At 40.5% G+C, this 22,093-nt stretch overlaps 1 protein-coding gene across 2 annotated transcripts in view; it reads right to left on the reverse strand.

Moving 5' to 3' along the window:
• Nucleotides 1–887: 887 nt before the first annotated feature.
• Nucleotides 888–22,093, reverse strand: part of SPAG1 (sperm associated antigen 1) — a 67,355-nt gene continuing 46,149 nt past the window's right edge. For both annotated transcript variants that reach the window (XM_084620955.1, XM_084620954.1), the window contains exons 14-19: nt 21,877–22,052; nt 11,486–11,627; nt 8,696–8,822; nt 4,127–4,291; nt 2,099–2,473; nt 888–1,937 (exon numbers count right to left, since the gene is read on the reverse strand). In XM_084620955.1, the coding sequence (XP_084477081.1) occupies nt 1,806–1,937; nt 2,099–2,473; nt 4,127–4,291; nt 8,696–8,822; nt 11,486–11,627; nt 21,877–22,052 (1,117 nt within the window). In that variant the 3' untranslated portion in view covers nt 888–1,805. The remainder of the gene's footprint in view (nt 1,938–2,098; nt 2,474–4,126; nt 4,292–8,695; nt 8,823–11,485; nt 11,628–21,876; nt 22,053–22,093) is intronic.

The raw sequence follows: 22,093 nt of genomic DNA on the forward strand, positions 1-22,093 counted from the left end.
AGAACCATAGAATATCAGGGTTGGAAGGGACCTCAGGAGGTCATCTAGTCCAACCCCCTGCTCAAAGCAGGACCAAATCCCCAATTTTTGCCCCACATCCAGAAATGGCCCCCTCAAGGATTGAACTCACAACCCTGGGGTTAGCAGGCCAATGCTCAAACCAGTGAGCTATCCCCCCATCAGAGCCTTCCTGCCTACATACCTGTCAAGGAAGAAGAAAAAAACAAAACACCACGCCCACACCAAAACACAACTGTACCACAACACACCCCTTCTCCTAACCTCCCCTGTTTATAGCTCTGTCTGCTGGCTCCTGTGCTGCTGGCTGGCTGACTATTTGGCTGCCTTCATAGGACCCCTAATCAGGGAAGCCCCTTCCCCTAAGCAGGGTTTAGCTTCTCTTACAGCACACTGTCCCCTGCTAGCCTCTGCAAACTGAACAGGAAAAAACAAAAACACACAAACACACACACTGCCCCTAAAGGAACAGGGGCTTGCTTCCTCCCTTTTCCTCCAACAGAGCTCCCACTTGAATTCCCCTGTTTACAATTCTGTTTGCTGGCTCTGGTGCTGCTGCTTCTCTATACCTTTAGAGAAATAAATTTATTTTGTACTAATATATGCCTGAGACAAATTTACATGAAAATAACATTCCCAATCTCTCTCGTTTTCATAAAGCACCTACAGATTTAATGTACACTAGGGACAGAGTGTGATCAAGTTAAAAAAAGAAACAGTTAAAGGGGAAAAACACTTTTTTTTTTTTTTTTTTTTTTTAAAAAGAGAGCTTCCTCTGCTTTCAAATATGAAAATGTTGGAATAGCACAACTAAAAATAAAGCAGAACTGTTAACTTAAATTGAGTTTGTGAAACTACTATTTTTGTTTCTGTCTTCTCAAGCATGACTGACCAGCAGAGTAGCTGGTGTTTTAAACAGTTGTTATATATAAGTTTCAAAAGAGTCAGATATCTTTATTTCTAACTGCAGCCACTTTTTCTTAGGATAAATTAAGCAAAAATTTATTACAACAGAATAAAACATTAAGATAGCACACAGTATTTCAATAATAGCATATGATGGGGGGGGAGGCTCTATAAATGAAAATTTGTCACTACCAATAAGTACCGCTTTCAGAAACAGTACAAAAGCATAAGCAATTCTGCCACAAAAAATTTCTACATATATAACAATAAAGTACTCTTTTTTTCCCATTTCAAAAACGTCACAATTTAACAAATTATATTGCTTCAAAGAGTTCCATCACAAACTAGTCTAGTTTGATTCATCTTTGTTGTTAACCTGTATTGCACAAACAGTATAAAAATATGGTTTTTGTACATTCCAAGAAAGATGACATTAAGCAGTTATTTAACATCAGAAAAAAATTAACAAAATCTTTTTTGTAAACACAGGACTTGTCTATACGATATGTTAATCCGCACTAGAGGAGTGTGAATTCTAGTGCCCACTAGCATGTTGCACATTAACTAGCCCACATTGACCCTGCTGGAGTGCACTCTATTATATATATAAATCAATATATTCTAATTTGATCAATATATTATCAAATAATATGACCTATGTTATTAAATACAAAGATGTGCATTATGCTATAGGTTAAAAATGTATACAGTTACAAGATAAAGGAGCAGATTTTAAATGTGCACATACTGTTAAACAAAATATATATACAGCATCTTGAACAATCCAGGTAAAAGACTGACTTTATCCCATGCAAGTCTGCATAGTTCATACACCCAGCCTACCAACATCAACTATATACATGCAAAAGTTAAAATTCTGTTTAAAGTTCATAAACCCTTTTAAGACTCTCCAGGTCTTCTAAAGAAAATTGGTGATTTTGCTTTTTTGAAAGAGAATCAAACAACTTCTGAACCTGCTCTTTTTCATTCTTGCTAAGAAGCGTCAGCACTACCTGAAAAAATATAATTTGTATAATTAGTGCACATAGGTATAAGTTTTCTGTTTTTCTGTTAAGTGCTAAATTTAATAAGCTTTATACTGCATTGAGATTTTTACATTTTGAGTTTCTTGACATTTTCATAGAGAAAAATTGCACTGAATATATGCTCTTACCTTAAACCTTTCAACTTTACTCAGATAAAGAAGGTGCTGATACACAAGGCCAGGGTCTTTTCCAAGTAGATGATATTCCAATGCCTGCATAAAGATCAGAATGGTATCCCCCTCTAGTTTGTTACTTAGCAGCATTGGCAATTTTTTGGGATCAATAATGGTTAAAAGATCTGCACAGGCAGCTTCATCCTTCTTGGCATTCACTGCATTTATAATCTGACCAAACTCATAGGCATTAGATGGTTCTGAAATGAGCAGTTTTTCAGAGATTTTCAATGGCAGACTGTTTTCAGTTCCTCCTTTGGCAATTTGGTAATTAAGCACAGCATCCTTTGAGGTACTGGTCTGTCTCTCCTCTTCATTACCCTCATTTACCTTCACAGGAAAACAACAGATCATTTTAATTTTGACATATATAATATCTCGAGTTTCATAAACCAGATGACAGCATGTCCTGCACTGATACCACTAAATTAGAGTTTACCACTTTCCTCATCTTGTGGGAAGACTTTTTGGAACATGATGGCTATTCTCCTTTCTATGTCACACTTTTCCCTTTACAGAAATGGTATCCTAATATTCATGCAGGTTAAAAGTTTGTTTTTCTTAGTTAGCAATGCATTATTTTACACTTGTCTTCAGTATTTTGCACCCTCTTCTTAAGGAGAGAGCTGAAAGTTTTTGGCAGAAAACTAAATATAGGACCAATCACATCATAGTTTCAAATATACATACTATCTATATGAATTATAGAGCAACAGCAGTCATACTGTATTTTAGTCATAGTGAATAACTACTAAAAATAGGCTGTCTTTCAAAACATGAAGAGTCATGAAATTGGGTTAACAGAATGAAAATTCAGGGGTCAGTATCTCTTGAAATTTATATAAAATTTTTCTAGAAAGTTTTAGGGTATAACGTCTTTGCGCCTGGTCCGCTATTCTTTTCTCTCTTCAATAATCTGATTGTGTTCTCTACTTCTTTCTATTAGGGGAGGTTTCTTGATCTTATATGTAGTATATTTTGGTTAAAATGAAAAAGCCAACTTCTAGATTATGCCAGTTATATGAAGTTCCCCAAATCCCTTTGACTTTGATGGGATTCCTGCATGGGACCACTTGCACAAATGGGTCCTGCCCTAATGGTTTATATTACCATTATATAGTTCCAGTTTTAATAAAAGTTATACAACAGTTTTCAAAATGAGAGACCCAAATTCTAATCTCAAACTCTATAGATCAGTAGCGATATTTCTTGTAATAAAACAAAGAAGAAAGACACCCATTCTTACAGGACCACAAACATTTAGTCACAGAGAAATACCACCATCAAATGATTCCATATTTAACAGTGACTCAGTATTATCTGGGCACCAGCAACTCAGCGCAGTTGTTTTAACCTAGAATATTACATCACTTGATTCTTTTACTACAATATCAAAATTAAGGGGAAAAATAGCATTCTCTGATGATTTTGTAGATTTTTCACCCACACTCTACTTCTCCAATGCATATTCAGTATTCCATTCCTCCACCAAACTGCCAAACTTAACTGAAGGTATAGCCTCTGACAGCACACACAGCCACAGGGGACTCCTGGACAGCATGGCCTCTTGCTGGTTCCCCAAAACAACATTTGAAAGAGACCTGAAATGTTGCATCATCAGATATGACAGCTATTTTGAACAGTGTTTTCTTCTGGTTTTTTTAAAAGAACATGTCCTCAACTTTAACATCTGAAAGTTTCTTGTTTAGGCATTACAGTCAGTTTATTTCTGCTGGAATTCTGGATGTACCCTGAAGCATCACAGATTTAATTATAAGAGTCTGATTGGCATCAAACACACACAACGTTTAAGATGTGAGTAAATTGGCATGTTTTTAAAACTAGCAAGTACATGAATAAACACACTATATGTACGAAGTATTAGCTCAAAATATCTGTCAACATTACAGAACAAAAGCCCTATTTTAATCTTCTTAAGTGTGTGACTTCAATATTGCCTGCTTTGCAAAAGAAGGAAAATACCTCTTGTATTTTGATTTTCTTCCTTTGCTTTTGTTGGCTACCTGCTCCAATACCATTTTTAAGGTTAAACAACTGGGTGATCTCTTGTAGTTCCCTCTTTGCTTCAGCCACATTTGGATCTATCATAAGTACTTTGCTGAGATCATCAACACTGGCTTGGTAATTCTGAAAGGCAAAGAGGAAAAGTAAGTTGTTTTCATAAAACAATTCCAGATGCCACAGTAGGAGAATTAGCTAACTGCCACACTACTGTTCACAATTATTCGGAAAACTGCTGGGATACTGACAACAAATGAGCAGAAAGCAGCTAGATTTAGATTTAAACATGTATACTAAAGAAAACAAAGCTAAGAATGGGTTCTCTGTTCTGATGTTAACACTAATGTTATGCAGCTAAATATTTACAGATGATCTCTATAAATATCCAATTTGTAAATAAATTTGCTCTCAGAAAATCCACCCCCATTAGCAAATACATTATTAAATAAGGCTGCTTTTATGTGTATTTCCAATTTGCTGACATGATGTAACTTAATGTCATACCATCATCAAGATTGATATAATATGGTCCAGATATACTTAACATAAATTCTGCCAAGACACACAGCTTTAAACCGATATTAATTTAAAAAAAACAAAAACACACGTTATCATATGCACCAGAAGATCCAAATAGGCTACAGCTCCATAATCCAGAAACAGCTAGACAGAAAGGACTAGATTCACACAGAAACTTCGGCATGGTGATGCTGAGCATTGCCATACCTAACTTTTTGGTGTCTAGAAAAACACAAGGATTCACAAAGCTTGAGTTTGGTGCCTTGACTCCCTACACAATGAATGGGGGAGAGATATATGCCTTAGGCAACATGCGAGGCAGCTCCTTGTATAAGCTAGCCAATAGGAGATACCAAGCGGGGGGGGAGGGGGGAAGGAGGGGTGTGCGCTAAACCGCATCCCTCTCTCAGAGATAGGCACTAAGTCCAGGCTCGAGGGAAGCACCTATGTCTTCCTAGGTTTTCCTCTGCTTAGGATTCTCAGCTGCAAACCCTCTCTTGGAGTTAGGCACCTATACTGTTTTGGTGAACGGGGGGAGGAGGACCTCTCTCATAACTTTTAGCCCAGTGGTTAGGGTACTCACCTGGGATGCAGGAGATGTCCATTTCAAGCCCCCTCTCCAGATGAAGGGGAGGAGGAATTTGAATAGGGATCTTCACCTCTCAGGGGAGTGCCTGAAGCACTGGACTATGGGCTATTCTGATCTGGGGCTCCCACACACTCTCCTATTGAAGCTATTCCACTGTGCATAAATAATACAAAAATCATTAGGGGAGGGGAGGGAAGAGAGCATGAGAATGACTCCGTCCTCCTGCTTCACTGACTTTTTTCAGTTATTTTATCCACATTGGAACAACTTCAACAGGAGAGACAGGCAGGGGAAGGAATAGTAGCAAGGGGCTCCATCAGTTTTTCCTGGTGAAGCTATTCCACTGTGGATAAATAACTGAAAAAAAAGTCAGTGAAACAGAGGGACTGGATCCTGGCTATCCTACCTCCCAGGTGAGTGCTCTAACCACCAAGCTAGTGTAATTCAACAGGAGAAACTGAGGGAGCTTCCCTGCTACCACTGCTCAGAAATGAGTGGTGATAGGACCCGCACCAGCACAGCAGACAGGCCCCTGACACTTCCACTCCAAGTGGGGGTGGGGCTATGATGCAGGGGCAGGCCACTGTGGGCCCTGTTTTGTGGTGTTCTCAGGGCCCTGGATTACCTTGATATGGTCTTGCTTCTGAGTGGGGGATTTGACTTTGAGCAGAATGGCCATTGTAAGGGCTTTATACAGTCCTCAAATACGCAGCCACAAACAGCCAAGCAGCTTATATTATGTGATAAAAAACAAGTTACCGTGTGTGTTCCAGTTCGCGCGGCTATCAAAGTCACAAGATACGTAGTGGTAAATGTTCATGCACCTAAGAGACTGTTCATGCCCTAGCTGTGAATTTCCAGTATAGAATTGTTTTTCTTCCAGTCTCTATTCTCCTTCTTTACCCTTTCAATCTAGACAACGTTCACAGATTTAAGAAGTTTTAAGTGTCCCATGCAAACTTTTTAGATTTAAATTGAGCTTCTTCTCTCCCTCCTCTGGAGACTTTCATTTTCACTAGCAGAAACTTTTCCTGCTACTCACGCTAACTTTTCCCTCTCAAATACATCTCAATAATTTTACTGACATCCACATGTACCACATTAAATTTCACTCCATCTTTGATATTTACTCTTCAAATATTTATTACATGATTTATATTTAGAATTTGTTTTCCTTCCTCCCTTTTACATCTTTAGATATTTAATTCTTCACTTTTAAATCAATCAAAATCTGAGATCAATTTTGTTTTTTTCTTCTGTTTTTGTTTTGTTATTTATAATTCTTGGAGATGGCAACACTGCAATGTCTTATCCAAAGAGAAGTCAGTCATATGATGTGGTGCTGACAGCTAGCCAGCTCAGGTCACAACCTCAAGAAAGTGTTAAGTGTACCAATTCACTTGTTAGAACAGAACAAAAGAGGATATCACATTACATGTACATGGCATGTGCCTAGTAATTACATTTGCTTTAGATGCATGAAAGCTAGTGAAATAATAATGTTATTGTCTTGACGTATCTGTTTCCTGTGACTGCTATCTTTGTACTTAATTAACCTTAGATCAAAGATGTATTAGGATAAGAATTTACTTGATGTGCAAACTTCATGAAAACCAGTGACTGGCACCTGTACTGGTTTTCACTTATCCATCCCTATTATAAGGAATAGCAGGCAATTGCATTATGCATATCACTGTAATTGAATCACATGTGTATGCATAGGAAGCAGAATGTTAATTTCAAAGCAAGGAGTCCTCGATGTGGTGACCCAAGGTCAAAGATCAAAATGCATTCTTCATCACAGGAAGAGCCCATGCTGTGAGTGCAAGCATTTGCCTGACTGCTTTCTCAGGAAGACAGCTATAAAAGTATGCCCTGAGAACGATCCTTATCTCTGGACTGATGAATTCTGAGCAATTGGACCAAGATCCCTAGAGCCATTCTAGGAAACCCTGACAGACTTTGGGAAACCAACAAATTACTACAATTTTGCTATCATACTGGACTTACAAACTTTTATTCACCTGTAATGTATTTTACCTGCTTTAACCTCTCAATAACGCATTTCTTTTTCTTAGCTAATAAATCTTTTGTTTAGTTTACTGAAGAAACTGGCTTCAGCGTTGTCTTCGGTGGGATATGAAGTATATCTTGACATGGGGTAAGTGACTAACTCTTTGTGGCTGGGAGTAACAGAATGTGTGATGATCTTTGGTTTTAATAATCTTTCATTGTTAAGTCCAGCTTGTCTGGGTGGTCATAGAAGCTGGAGTGCCTAAGGGGACTGTCGGTGGCTCCATGGTAAGCTAGTATAGTGATCCTGTAGCACATATTTGTTGCTGGTTTGGTTAAATCTAATTATAGAGTATACCACCAATCTGGATGTGTCTGCCCTGTTTTCTGACCGTCTGAGCCAACAGCTGTGACCCATTCTGGACACTGACAGATGATCTTGGGAAATGTATATGTGCTAGGTCCACCTGTGTTCTGTGTGTGCATATGGCAGGTCTCACACTACAAGTATACCATGTAAAGTGTATTTCTGTTTACGTCTTCAATAAAATTACAAACATGTTTTTAGAGTACACAAAAATGGGGAAGTTTCTTAGATTCTTGAATTTCTTCCTATATTATTTTAGGAAGAACAAATGCCTCACTGATCTCTGACTACCTGTTTGGCTGGTTAAATCACTCTCAAACTTCACTGTCACCTATATTAATTTCTACAGACTACAATGACACAGAGAGGTCAATTGCAGCTGATCAATTACAGGTTACTTAACAGAGCTATGGAAAACATTTAACACAAAGCAATACTTTGTCTTCTCATTGGTTTTGAAGAGAGGTGAAATTTTCCTTTTTTTTTTTTTAAGCTGCTGTAGTTTTGCAGATTTTTTTTTTTTTAATAAGAAAAGGAATCTGATTTTGTATCATGCTTACTAAAGCCTACATTTGGAACTCATAGTAGAGTATGAAGGCAACTGAAGGAAAAAAAGTGTACATTCAGTCTGCTGCGTTACTTGATTTCAAGCCATTCCTTATCTGCATGCTCAGCAGTGCTCATCATTACATTGGGGAGACCTCAGCAGGGGAAGGAGATTGTATGAGTATCAGAAAAAAATTAAAAAACAGTAGAATCTTGTTTAACTCAATTCCAGTTAACCAAAACTCTGAGTTACTCCTTGACATTACTGCATGCATGAATCAATTACATGAAATCGTTATTCAAATAATTCTTTTGGCCCCAAAATATTTATACAGTGCTTTACTTTTGCCAAGTACTTTACCAACATTAAAAAACAGCCAACATTCCACACCTCTCTTGTATTTACAAATCCACTGTAACTATGTAAGTGTCTTTGAACGAGATAGCTGCAAATTTAAAAATATTTAGGAATACCTGCCTTGTTCTTTTTTCTTACCTGTAGTCCTTTGTATGCTAGAGCTCTTCTATAAAAAGCTTTGACATTAGCATCTTCTATCTGAAGAACACGATCACAATCCTGTTTAGCCTCTTCATATTGATTCAATTTTAAGTAACAGAGAGCCCTAACAGAATACAATAAAACACAGTTCGGTTTAAGGGAATTGTAACATATTGCAGTGCCAACAATTTCTGACTCTCAAAGGTTAACTATGTTGCTTGTTAGAATTCAGCATCAATACATTTTTTTAAACTTTGGAGTTCTTCAAAAATATTTATAGTACAGATTATTACAGCATTAGATTTATAATATTTCCACATGGCCAATTTCTGCAATCTTTTCTCAGACAAAACTCAATGAGACTTTCGCAGTTACATTAAACACATGGGTAAATGTTTGCAGTATCAAGGCCTATGCCAGCATAATACACCCTAATACTGTAATGGGGCATTAGTTCAATAGTGGCTATGGAAAAAAAAGAGAGTGTCACCTAGTTCATCACTACCACTACTTTTGGCAGCACTTTGCAGCTAGGTATTACTTGGAGGTCTCACATTCAAGTACTGACCCAGTCAAATCGTTCTTAATTTGTGCGAGTTGATGGGATTACAGCAGGTTTAAGAAATTCTATAAAAATTAATGCTGCTTCATTGCCGTTTCTAACCATCCAAAATGGGTAGGGATCTCCTACTCTTCAAAGTGGACCGAGCATATTAAATACTGTGTGAAAAGTCTCTTCCACAGGCACTGCAGGAAGATTTAAAAAGGACACTACACGATCCACTAAATTGTGGAACTGCATAGCATCCTCAGAAGGCAAGTAGGTCGAAGCCACTCCCACATGTTCATCTGGGATAAAGATAATCCATTTCCAAATGCTCCTGCTCAAAGGGAAAGCTACCTCCTCATCTTCCTCTCCTCAGAAAGCATTTCTGGCATGACCATCTGTAATGTTGGCGGATCTGGAGAAGCCAGATCCGAGGATCTCAGGACTGCCGTATCCTCCTAATTTCCTCCTGCTAAAGATCCAGGTCTGCATCAGAGGTAGAATGCAACGGGGATAACAGTGGCTCCACAGGAAAATATGAAGATCCATCTCTTTGTGGGGATCCTGTAGGGCCATAGTAGGAAGAACCAGAAGCACCTTCTGACCAAGTCTTCCTAACAGGAGACGAGGACGATGATCTTGGAATCAGGGAAACATGCCTCCTTTTGGAAACCACATATTTCATATTTGGAACCAATGAACATACCAGAGCCAGAAGGTGAACGTGGGCTGCCAAGGTGACAGAGCTCCCTGGGACCAAGGATGTAGCTGGAACTGACTTAGGGACAACAATGTATCCGAAGAAGTGGATAACATCAGATCCAACATTATACACAAATCCATCTCCCTTGCTATTGAAGCTGGGGATGGAATGGGTCTTTGCTTCGTAACTGTAGAGGTCTTGTCAGAATCAGACAGATCCAAAAGTTCTGGGGAATGGGAACTGGCATTGGTAACAAACAGTTATGTCCCTATGCTGCTTTTTTCTTCAATGTCAGGACAGAGGGAACTGAAGGAGCTGTTGGCCTTGATTCTGTCACCAATTCATTCCATCTTCCTGGATCTGGAAGTGGAAGTCGGAACTGATGCTGGTCCTGCAGCCTCAGGAGTTCAGCCAGGGTCAGGTAATTGCAAGCATGAGGGTTGGCACTAGTGTGGTCAAACTGTCTCTCAACTTCTCTTCCAGAACAGAGTTATTCAGATCTGACCGCATGGCCCTCAGTTTGGACTTGCATAGCTTTGAGGGCTTGACTGGGGGAGCTGAAGGAACATGATCTGGCCCTGACAGGGGTTGCAGCCTGTTAGAACCATTCAGTCGCGGGGAACCACTGGAAGCCCCAGCAGCTGAGACTGGTCTCTTAGACCCAAGATGTGAGGACTGATTGGATCCAAAGGATCTAGCCAAGAGAGCTATCTTGAGACGTAGGAACTGCAAATGAAAGTCACCCTGTTCTTGCAAGCTCTGGGAGTGAAGGTTTGAGAAACTGAACATCCAGAAGGTGAATGTCCTCCTCTCAGACACTTGAGACCCCACTCCTCTCATAAAATGCCAGGAAGGCAGTTAGGCAAGAAGTGTACCTCTTGAATCTCAGGTTTCAGAGTAGCAGTCGTGTTAGTCTGTATTCGCAAAAAGAAAAGGAGTACTAGTGGCACCTTAGAGACTAACAAATTTATTTGAGCATAAGCTTTCGTGAGCTACAGATCACTTCATCGGATGCATCTCAGCTTTTTCTGTTTCAATTCCACCATAGTTCAGAACCAGGGAAAACACTAACTATACTAACAAAGCTAACACTAACTATCTAAGAAGAGAAAGGCTCTGGCATCAAAGAGACCATAGAGGTTCACATCTGTCGAGGTATACTGTTGGAAGGAACTGAGGCGGTGAGGGGGCTCTCTGACCCCTTTATAACCTTGCCTTCAGAATATCAGTGACACTGAGGAGAAAAGCAGGGGGCATGAGATTGCTTTAGCTGACACTGCTAGAAGAAGGTTCTACCACAAGACAGCGCAGCACCCATAAGTAGGAATATGCAGAACCACTTGAAGAAGGATAGATAAGGTTTAAAATAAAAACAATAGTTATTTGAACCACAACTCAAACATGTGGAAAATCTAATTCTCTGTTTATATAAAAAGGTGACTCAGGTGGCATAAAATTAATATCTGCAGACACAAAAGAAAATCATCATAATATATTCTTATTTATTACACTTACAAAGTGTGGCAGAGCTCTTTACCTGTTAGTGTAGATAGCACATTCCTTGGAATTTAACTTCATGCACTCGTCGTATTTCATTAGAGCTTCTTTATATTTACCCTTCTTTACCAATTCATTTCCTTCATTCTTAAGGGTCCTGAAATTCTCTTCAGTTTTTTCACCTTGGTAACAAAAGGACTAAAATGTTATTTAAAAAAACACCAATTCGTTAAAAGTAGATTAATAATCCACCCAGATTAAGCAACAATACATTGCCCCTGGAGTATCTTGAGGGTCACAATTTTGATTCCTTGAGTCACAATCTCTCTCCTCGTCTCCCCACTGCTCCAAGGAGGAAACAAATTGTACCATGCATAAACCTGGCACAGTGTATGCTCTCCAAAAGTGCTGCTATACATTGGGAGAGAGGGCAGAGCCAAAGTGCCAAGTTTTAAGAAAGTCAAACCACAGAATGGGTGGAACTCAGTGGCTCAGCACCTGGAACCTGAGTTTGTTGAAGTGCTAAACTATCTTTTCACAGCAGAAGTAATCACAAGTAAAAAATTAATCATATAGTAAACAGAAAATATTGAATGATGCATTTCTTAATGTAATAAAAAATCCAAAAATTAAGAATCTGAATAAATGTAAATTAAACTATATAATGGCTTAAATAAATGTATATAGGTGTAGTTTATCTCCCTGGTTAGCAAAAAAGCACCAAATTTAGCATAAAGGCTAGATTTAGTTGAAAATCAACATGTTTTAATGGTTACCAACCAAAGAGAATCAACTTTTCTTTAGGAAAATAACTACAAAGTACAAATGCAAAAGGCAATTAAAATTGATTTAAATCATGATTAAAATCAATGATTTAAATGACACTGATTTTAATCAATCCACCCTGGTTACACTTGTCCGCCCTCCCACATTCCCTCCTTTCTGTTTCATCCTCTTGTTGCATCTTTTCCTGAACTAGACTGCAAGCTTTTCTGGGCAAGAACTCTTTCTTACTATGTGCTTGTAAAATGCACAACACAGTGGGGCGCCAGTCCCCACAAATAACAAACAACAACAACATCATAGCCCTTCATGTGCAGTAATGAAAATCTAAATTTACTGCTGTTAAAAATCCTGCTAGGCTTAAACTTGTATAATTTCTTAGATTCAGTAAACCAAATATAAAGAGACCCACATGCTTAACAGACTGTATACACAAGGATCATTTTAGCCAATAATGAAACTGAATAAGGTCTTGGGGTAAAACATGGCAGCCATTCTGCACTAGAAACACTACAAAATAATGTACTTAGGGGAAAATAAAAAGTAACCTATCCAGTTGAAATCAGAGGGGAATTAGACAGGCAGCATGTAAATAGCCTGAGTCAGAATGTGGCCAGGACACCAGGACTAATTATTCCAACTGTTGCTAACAGTGCCAGGTGACCACAGATTTTTATATCTGAAAGAAGTACTGTCCAGTAGCCCTGTGTTCAGGGGTTAGCCTATCTGTGCCAGCTAGTGTGTGTAACAATAGCAATGAAGACAGCCCAGCATGGGCTTCAGAATAGGCTAGTGAGTCAAGTACATATCCAGAGTCTATGCCAGGCTTGTACTACCCTGCATTGAAGCCTACGTTGCACTGTGTTCACTGCTATTACCCGCACTAGCTGCATTCAAGCTATCTCAGACAGATTAGCCCATGCAGCTTTTCCTGTGTAGACATATCCTAAGAGAAGACTATCACCTTCTCAGTTACCCTTCACCAGGGGAAGTAATTATGCAGACTTCATCTAATCCCTTTGTAAGTAAGTAAGTAAATGTATGTATGTATGTATGTTACTAACCTAAAGTGTGTTCCCACCCAGTGCACAGTTGTTGGAGATTTTCCCTCAGCGATACTCTTTGGGGTGGCATGTGTACCTCACCTGCCTCGCATCACCATACAAAAAAAGGGGTCAGAGTTGCCCCCAACTCCCCCCCCCCCATTGCTTTTTACCAAAAGACTACAATAGGGAGTGGAAGGAGGGTAGGTTGTGGAATGGATATATGTAACACATCTCAAAGGAAAACAGTTATTGCTAACAACAGGTTAGTAATCATTTTTCCTCTTCATATGATTGCACATATCCTTTCAACTTCAGGTGACTTTCAAGCAGTTTGATCTGGAGCAGGGGGATTGGAGTCTCCCTGAATAATGATTGGAGGACCACACATCCAAATCTGGCATCATCTCTTGATTGCTGACGGATGACATAATGTGAAGTAAAGGCATGCACTGATGAACAACCAGCCACTTTGCAGATGTTACTCCTGGGTGAAATCTGCGCCACGTGTGCAATGCAGAATTTGTGCAGAATTAATGTTCTATGAAGAAATTCTTTTCCCTGCAGAACTGGCAATGCAGAGCTGCTGGCCAACCTCTAGGGGCCACTGGACCCATGAGAGCCCAGCTCCCCAGCTTGCAAATAGACACTGCCAGGGAGAGGAGCTGGAGGGTTCCAGGCAGCTGCATTTCCCAGCACACCCTGAAAGAAGAAGGCAATGTGCAGAAAACTCCATACAAGCCTTGGACCCAGCATCAGGCTGTTTCTCACGCTGGATCTCTGGGCTATGTGGAGAAGGGGGTGCGAGTGTCTGGGCCAGGGGGCCCTGTGACTGTACTCTTGGGGAAGGGGGTGCAGATGTCTGCCCCCCCAACTGGGCTCTGAGGGGGAGATGGGAAGAGAAACAGGAACTGGGGTGTCACAGGGGTTTCTTTAATTCTCTACTCCTAGGGGAATTTTTTTGTTGTCTGTATTGTTACATACATAGCTGCTGACAGGTATTTTGAAATAAATTACCAAAATAATTGAAACTGGTGTGATTATATAGTGTTATTCTGACAAATTAAATTTGCAGAATTTTGCAATATTGTTCCAGAACATTAATTCTGCACAAATTCTGCAATCGCAGAATTTTTAATTTTTTCTGTCATAGGACTGGAGAAAAATGAGTGATTATCAATTGGCGGGTGGACAGCCAAGGTAGCTGCTAGATGCCATTAGTTCCATCAAGGTCCAAGACCTTATAACAAAAATAGTCCAGCACATGACGGATCGGAGTCTGGACCAGGGAAATGCCTTTTTGGTGTGACCAAATGGAGAATCTTTTCCACTTTTCCAGGTAAGTAAACCCAGTAGAAGGCTTTCTACTATTTAAAAGTACATCCTGAAGCACCTTTGAACAAACCTTCTCCTGAGGAGTTAGCTCAGAGCATCCAGGCAGTCAGGTGGAGGGGGCAACCAGGGTCATGAGAGTTCAGGTCTGCATCCAGTGGTAGTGGCAATGCAGCTCTGGGAGACACGGTCAGTAATGTGGAAAACCAATGTTGCCAAGGCCACACTGGAACTAGGAGTATGACTTGAGCGTGGTCCTGCCTGATTTTCATCACCTCTAGATAGAGCTGGAACTGGAGAAAAGGAGTGCAGGAGCTTGTCCGTCCAGCGCTACAGGGAAGCATCCATCTGAGACCTTAGACTGTGTGCCCTGCTTAAGGGCAAAAGCGATGACACTTTCTGTTGACTGTTGTTGTAAACACGTCTGTATGGGGAGTCTCCCCCAATTTGAAAATGAATCTGGCCTTGTCTGCGCAGAGACACCATTCGTGGTGACTGGTGAAAGATCTGGTTAATCAGCCTGCACGATGGTTTTGAACACCCAGAAGGTGAGAGGCCTTGAGATGGAATGGAGTTGACAATACAGGAGTCCCATAGTCACACTGCCTCCTGGCATAGCACAGTCAAATTGGCCCCTCCTTGCCTGTTCACATAGAACATGGCCACTGTATTGTCTGTGAGTATGATTTCTTCCCTTGATGTGGGGAAGGCAGGCTTGACAAGCTAGCCGGACAGCCCTCAATTCTGACATTTATATGTACAGTTAAATCCTGAGCAGACCATAAATCTTGAGTCTGCAGGGACCACAGCTGAGCCCCAGGGTCAAAGCTGGTTGAGAAGGAACAAACAGAACCCCACACACTCATTTGAAGGGTCTGTCCACCAATACAGAGAGGCCAAGATCTGAATGGGCACCTGAACCACCACGTCTAGAGGATAACGAATCAGAGTGTACACAGATACCAGACACCCTTGCAACTTCCAGTGACAGAGCCTGACAAGCCAAACTTTGTAAATCCATGAAGCCCTATGCCCCAGATATCTCAGACAATTCTGTACTGTCATTGTAGGATGGGCCTTCAGGTCTAACACAATGGTCAGCATCATCTGGAATCTTACCTGGGGAAGGAAGGCCTCGGCAGAGTCCAAGACCACGCCTATAAATTCTATCTTTTGTACAGGTGACAGGATTGACTTCTTGTATAGATGAGCAACTCTAGTGGAGTTAGAGTGGATGACTGACATGCCAGACAGTACCTATGCCTTGGACTGGCCTGCCACCAACTAGTCGCCTAGGGAGGGAAATATGTGAACTTCTGACTTCCTCAGGAATGCTACCACCACTGCCATGCACTTTGTGAACACCCATGAAGTTGCAGACAGGCCCAACGGCAGTACTGTAAACTGGCAGTGGCACTGATTTACCAAAAACCTGGAGGATTTCCTGTGGCTTTGATGTGTTGCCACATGGAAATATGTATCTTTTAATTCGAGGACAGCATACTAGTCTCCAGGATGGGAAAAATGAAAGCCTGTGTAACCATGCAAAACTTTATTTTCTTCAGGTTTGTTGAGCTGTCACAGGTCCAGAATGGGTCAGAGACCTCCCTTTCGGGATCAAGAAATAATGGATCAGAGGAATAAAACCCCTTTGTTCTGTATAACTGAAGAACTTCCTTTATGGCTCCCAACTGGAGAAGAGGTTGCTTCTTCTCTCCTCATGAGAGTGGTCTCTGAAAAGGGATGAAAAAGGAAGGGAGAAGCACGGATAGAAAGAAACTGAAGAGTATATCCCAATTCCACTGTGCATAAGACCCACTGGTCTGTAGAGATGTTGCACCAAGCACTTAGGTAGTGAGATAACCAGATGGCAAACTGTGAAGTAGGAGAGGTTAGCAATCCAGAAACTAGTAGGCTGACCTTGACAAAACACATCAAAATATTTGCTTAGAACTCCCAGGCAGTCTAGATGAACAAGTATCTATTGCAGAAGGAGAGAACGGTCTTCTATAACATCTGCTCTCTTTCCTGGCCAGATCTTTCTGATGAGGTGTGAAAGAAGGATAACAGTGAACCTACTGAGGACAGAACAGCTTCCTCCTTAGTGCAGATGTATAAATGCCCAAAGACTGAGTGTCGCCCTGAAGTCTTTTAGGCTATGCAGTTTGTCATTTGCCTGCTTAGAGAAGAACGATGACAATTCAAAGGGCAGATCCTGTATCATCTGTGAAGACCTCTTAAGGAATATCCAATGACTGGAGCCATGGGCATCTGCATATATTGTAATGGACAATGCCATGGCTCTAGCCACAGAACCAGCAGCATCCAAACTGACCAGAAAGGAGATTCTAGCCACTAATTTACCCTTATCAACCATGGTGAGAAATTTCTGCCTCACATCCTCTGGCAATTTGTCTTTAAATTTTAATAGATTGTCCCAGAGGCTAATGTCATAGTGTCCCAGCAAAGATTGCTGGTTACCAATCCTGGGCTGCAGACCTGCTGTTGAATAAAGTTTTCTGCCAAAGAGATTCACTTTGTTTGCATCCTTTCCTTTCAGGATTGATGCCTGTTGACCCTGGCATTCTCTCTCATTGGCAGCTGAGAACAACCACCACCCTGGAAGGGGGTGGGTGAAAAAATGTTCATTTCCCTGTGAGGGGATATATCTGCACTCAGCCCTTTTTTGCTGGTGGGGAGGAAGGGAAAGTTTGAGTCTGCCACAGCATGTTAGTGGGCTCCAAGATAGCTTCATTATTTGGGAGTGTCATTCTAGATGGTTCCACAGAAGCTAAGATGTCAACCAGCCACTGTAAATGTAGAGTTAACAGGTCCTGATGAACTCTGTAATCCTCAGGGGATGATGAGGCACATTCCAACACCACTGCCTCATCATGCGATGAAGGGGAGGAGGACAAAACCAACTGTGGTGGAGCCTCCATCAACTCCTCTAAAGGGAGATCCAACAGACCAATTTTCTCCCGCTCAGTACCAAGCCTGGAATCAGGAATGGTCTTCCATGGGACCTGGCGTGGTAAATCTTGGTGCCTACTCAAAGAAGCAGAGCAGGGAGGGTGTGGCGACAACCTGGAGGCATGCAGAAACCCCCAAAGGGTTCATAATGGCCATTGATAAGGCCACGGAGCCCAATTTCTGCCTAGGCATGGGTCTCTACTTGATGGCCAAGACAGAGCCTCCAGGAGATACCAACAATGGTAGGCAGTAGAAGGGGAACATTGATGTTTGTGGTCCAGGGGTGACATGTAGGAACCGACCTCAGAATCCGCAGATGAAGCCACCTCCTCCAACAAAGAAAGAGCTGTTCCTATGAGTGCAGAGGTTCGATGTCAGGTGCCTGGAGATGGTGGTTCTTGTGAGACAATGGCTGGTTTCCCTGTGGACGGTATCACATGAAGAGGCATGCAGGGAAATGGAGGCACTCATGGTATCATATGCTGGGATGACGACAATAAAGGTATCGTAGGTGCCAGTACTGGGCAAGAAGACTCTTGGACTGCCAGCAAAGCCTGCACAGAGAAACTCAGCAGAGTCTGCCTCCTGAGTACACAGTACCAAGACAGTCTTCTGTATGGTTCAATTAGATGCAGCCACTTCAGGGTTGGTCTCAACAGCACTGGTGCTGGCATCAGAGTTGACAGGATTAAAATCCCAGCAAATTTGACACCAATCCCTAACATGAGTCTCCTCAAGACACTTCAGGCAACTGGAGTGTGGGTCACTCACTGGCATCAAGTTTTTTTCAGGAATGTCAGGGCTTGATGCCGGTGACTGAGGTATGCCCTGGCAATGGGAATTGAAGTGTTTAAAAACACTTCAAAAGAAAACCTATTTCTATTACCAACAAACACTAAAACGAATACCAACTGTACACAAATATGAGGGAAAGATAATTGGAATACCATATTCCAACAACCATTACAGCCAGTAAAACGGAACAAGGAGGGGTCGGGGTGGATCTGTCCTTTATACCTTTGTGTGGTGGTGTGAGGCAGCAGAGAGCTCATGTGCCACCCCAATGGGTACTGCTAAGAGAAAAATCTCTGACAACCGTGCACTGTGCGCACACACACCTGAAGTTAATGGACATCTGCAATCACTCGAAGAAGAATCATAGAATCATAGAAGCTCAGGGTTGGAAGGGACCTCAGGAGATCATCTAGTCCAACCCCCCTGCTCAAAGCAGGACCAATCCCCAGTTTTTGCCCCAGATCCCTAAATGGCCCCCTCAAGGATTGAACTCACAACCCTGGGTTTAGCAGGCCAATGCTCAAACCACTGAGCTATCCCTCCCCCACCCAAATGCAAAGAATGCATCCCCCCTCCCCCCACAAGAATGCAAACAAGGCCAAATCCACACACTAGGTTCAACAGACAATCTTATACCAGACCACCACGAATTACATTATCTTTTGATTTAGACAATTATAACTAATTTGATTAATTTTCAGAACAGGTTAGATCTTATCACTACAAATCTGACCACTTCTCTCCATGATTACCTGCAAACTCTTCTTCATGGGAAGGTTATTACAGAGTTATATAGCCAACGTTTCAATTCTTACAACTGGAATGATTTAAAATAAGTCAATTTTAATTCAAAACAAACAGCAAGTTCCATTCCTGAGGTTACAGAAACGTATACCATCAATCCTTACCAAAATCACCTTTTCAAGCTAAAAATTTAAACATTTATTAAGCAACGTATCTAACTGAACATAAGAACTGCCATAAAAAGTCAGGCTACTGGGCGAGATGGACCATTAGTCTATCTCCAAAAGTGGCCAGTACCAGAGCTGCAGTCAGACCAGGGCAATTTTGGAGAGATCCACCGGTCTTTCCATCTCTGCTTCTGGCAGTCAGAGGTTTAGGGTCACCCGAGCATGGGGTTACACCCATGACCATCTTGAGTAATAGCCACTGATGGACATATCCTCCATGAACTTACCTACTTCTTTTTTTAATTCAGTTACACTTTTGACTATCACAGCATCCCATGACAATGAGTTCCACAGGCTAATTGTGAGTTGTGTCAAAAAGTACTTCCTCTTGTTTGTATCAAACCTACTGCCTATTAACTTCATCAGTTGACCCCTCGTTTTTGTATTTTGGGAAAGGGTAAATAATGCTTTTCTATTCACTTTTTCCACACCATTCATGATTTTAGAGTCCTCTATCATATTCCCCACCTCCATCATCTCTTTTCCAGGCTGAATAGCCACAATCTTTTTAGTGTCTCCTTGTATGTAAGCAGTTCCATACCTTTGATCATTTTCGTTGTCCTTCCCTGAGCCTTTTCCATTTCCACTATATCCTTTTTCAAATGGGGCAACCAGAACTGGACACAGTATTCAAAGTGTATGCACACCATGAATTTACATACTGGCATTACAATATTTTGTCTTATTTTCTATCACTTTCCTAATAGTTCCTAAAGTTCTGTTAGCCTTTTGACTGCTGCTGGGACCTGAGCTGAAGTTTTCAAAGAACTATTCACAATGACTCAAGATCTCTTTCTTGAGTGGTAACAACTCATTTAAAACCCACCGTTATATATGAGTAATTGGGATTATTTTTTCCAATGTGCATTTCTTTGCACTTACCAATGTTGAATTTCATCTGACATTTTGTTGACCAGTCACCCCGTTTTGTGAGATCCTCCGGTAACTCTTTGCAGTCAGCTTTGGACTTAACTATCTTGAATAATTTTGTATCTGCTACTTCATCATTACAGAAGTGAAAGGTAAAACCAATTTCTGTCATTACTGAGGACTGGGCAAATTGGCAAAGTGATGCATTTATAACTTTAAGAAAAACACTGTAGTCTGGGAAATTTAAACTCAAATTAATTGATTAAAAATGCTGTTTTATCTCTCCATTTATCTAGCTTGCGTTCCCTACATGGAAAGTGATTTTCCGTAGTTGTACTGTGGTTGAGTATGCAATACTACCCTTTCCCTATAAAATCCATATTACTGTAAATGATTACTGCCTGGTCTTATTCTTTGAGTCAAATTTCCTTCTCAGGCAAAATTCTAATGCACATTGTTGGTATTCAACGAACAAATAATACTAACATCAATTTTCAATCTTACCTAATATTACCAACATATCTGCCTCCACCCCTTCATTTATTTTTTGCTTAGTTAATTCATCTTGTACATAGATCTGTTATAACTATAAATGTGTTTTTTGTTTGCAGTTGGTATACAAAAGGTCAAGAGTAATTCTTCAGATCACCTTTCAGACAGCAGTAATATCATTAATTCTTTAGTATCTCAGGAGTGGAGGTTGATTGAGGACATGCCTTTTTCCGGTAATAAATTATGGTTAGATCATCTAATGCCATGGAGATTAGGAGAGAAAAAAATATTTCCTGTAACTGAAACTATGTCTACATGGCCATGTAGTTCAGACTATGGGGGATGTGAACTGAAGAATGCATTGTATAACTGTTCTGTGTGGACGTTGCTAGTGCAAACTGAAAAGTATCTAGTTCACATTAACATAACCCCATTTGAAGAAGGCTGTGCTAATACGAACTAGGTATCTTTTAGTTTGCACCTGCAGCATCCACGCAGCACTAGGCGCACACAATTCAGACAAGCCCTGAGTTCCCTGAAAACTGCATGCTTTAGAAACAAACGTTTGCCATTCTTATGGGTTCACCACGTTGTATACTTATCATGGAAGATTAGGGTTGGAAGAGACCTCAGGAGGCCATCTAGTCCAACCCCCTGCTCAAAGCAGGACCAACACCAACTAAATCATCCTTGAGCTAAGAGGTAACATTACTAGTGGAGAGAGGCTATGCAGTAGTCACAGCAACCTTCTATCATGATGTAGAGCACGACTCTACTTTTAAAATAAATTGATGTAATTAAGGTTAAGTAAATAGGAAAGTCACTGGACAGTTTCAGTGGGTATCAACATATTGCTGATCAATATTCTTACCAAGTGCATTTTTATTTATTTATCTATTTTTATTTATTTATTTTTCTAAAAGAAATGCACATTGAAAACTCATCCACGGGGTGGTAAAGAAGCGTAACATTATGGATCTTTACAGGTTATTAAATCCAATTTTGACCATTATCCAACTTATCCTTTCAGAAAGATTTGCTATTAATATTATTTAAGTATATTGCTTCTTCAGATAATATTCTGAAAAGCAATGGTATGTTTAACTTTTGTTAAACTATATAACTATATTTCCATTTTTCTACCTCTACATATTTGCATATGCTATACATACTCTTCATCTCTGACTGTCTGTCTCCATTGAAGTCTGCAGACTTCTTTCGCTTAGTCTCTGAAGTAAAACTTTCTTCATCCCATTTGTGTAACTGAGCAGAAAAAGGGACAACTGGAATTGGTGGTAGCTTCTCTCTCCAACTTGGTCCATCTTGAGCTATTAAAGTTCTTGTTATTCTGAAGACAAAAACACACATTATTTTTCATATTTTTTTCTT

The sequence above is a fragment of the Lepidochelys olivacea genome, assembly GCF_965140295.1.
Source record: "Lepidochelys olivacea isolate rLepOli2 genome assembly, chromosome: 2".
Taxonomy (NCBI): domain Eukaryota; kingdom Metazoa; phylum Chordata; order Testudines; family Cheloniidae; genus Lepidochelys; species Lepidochelys olivacea.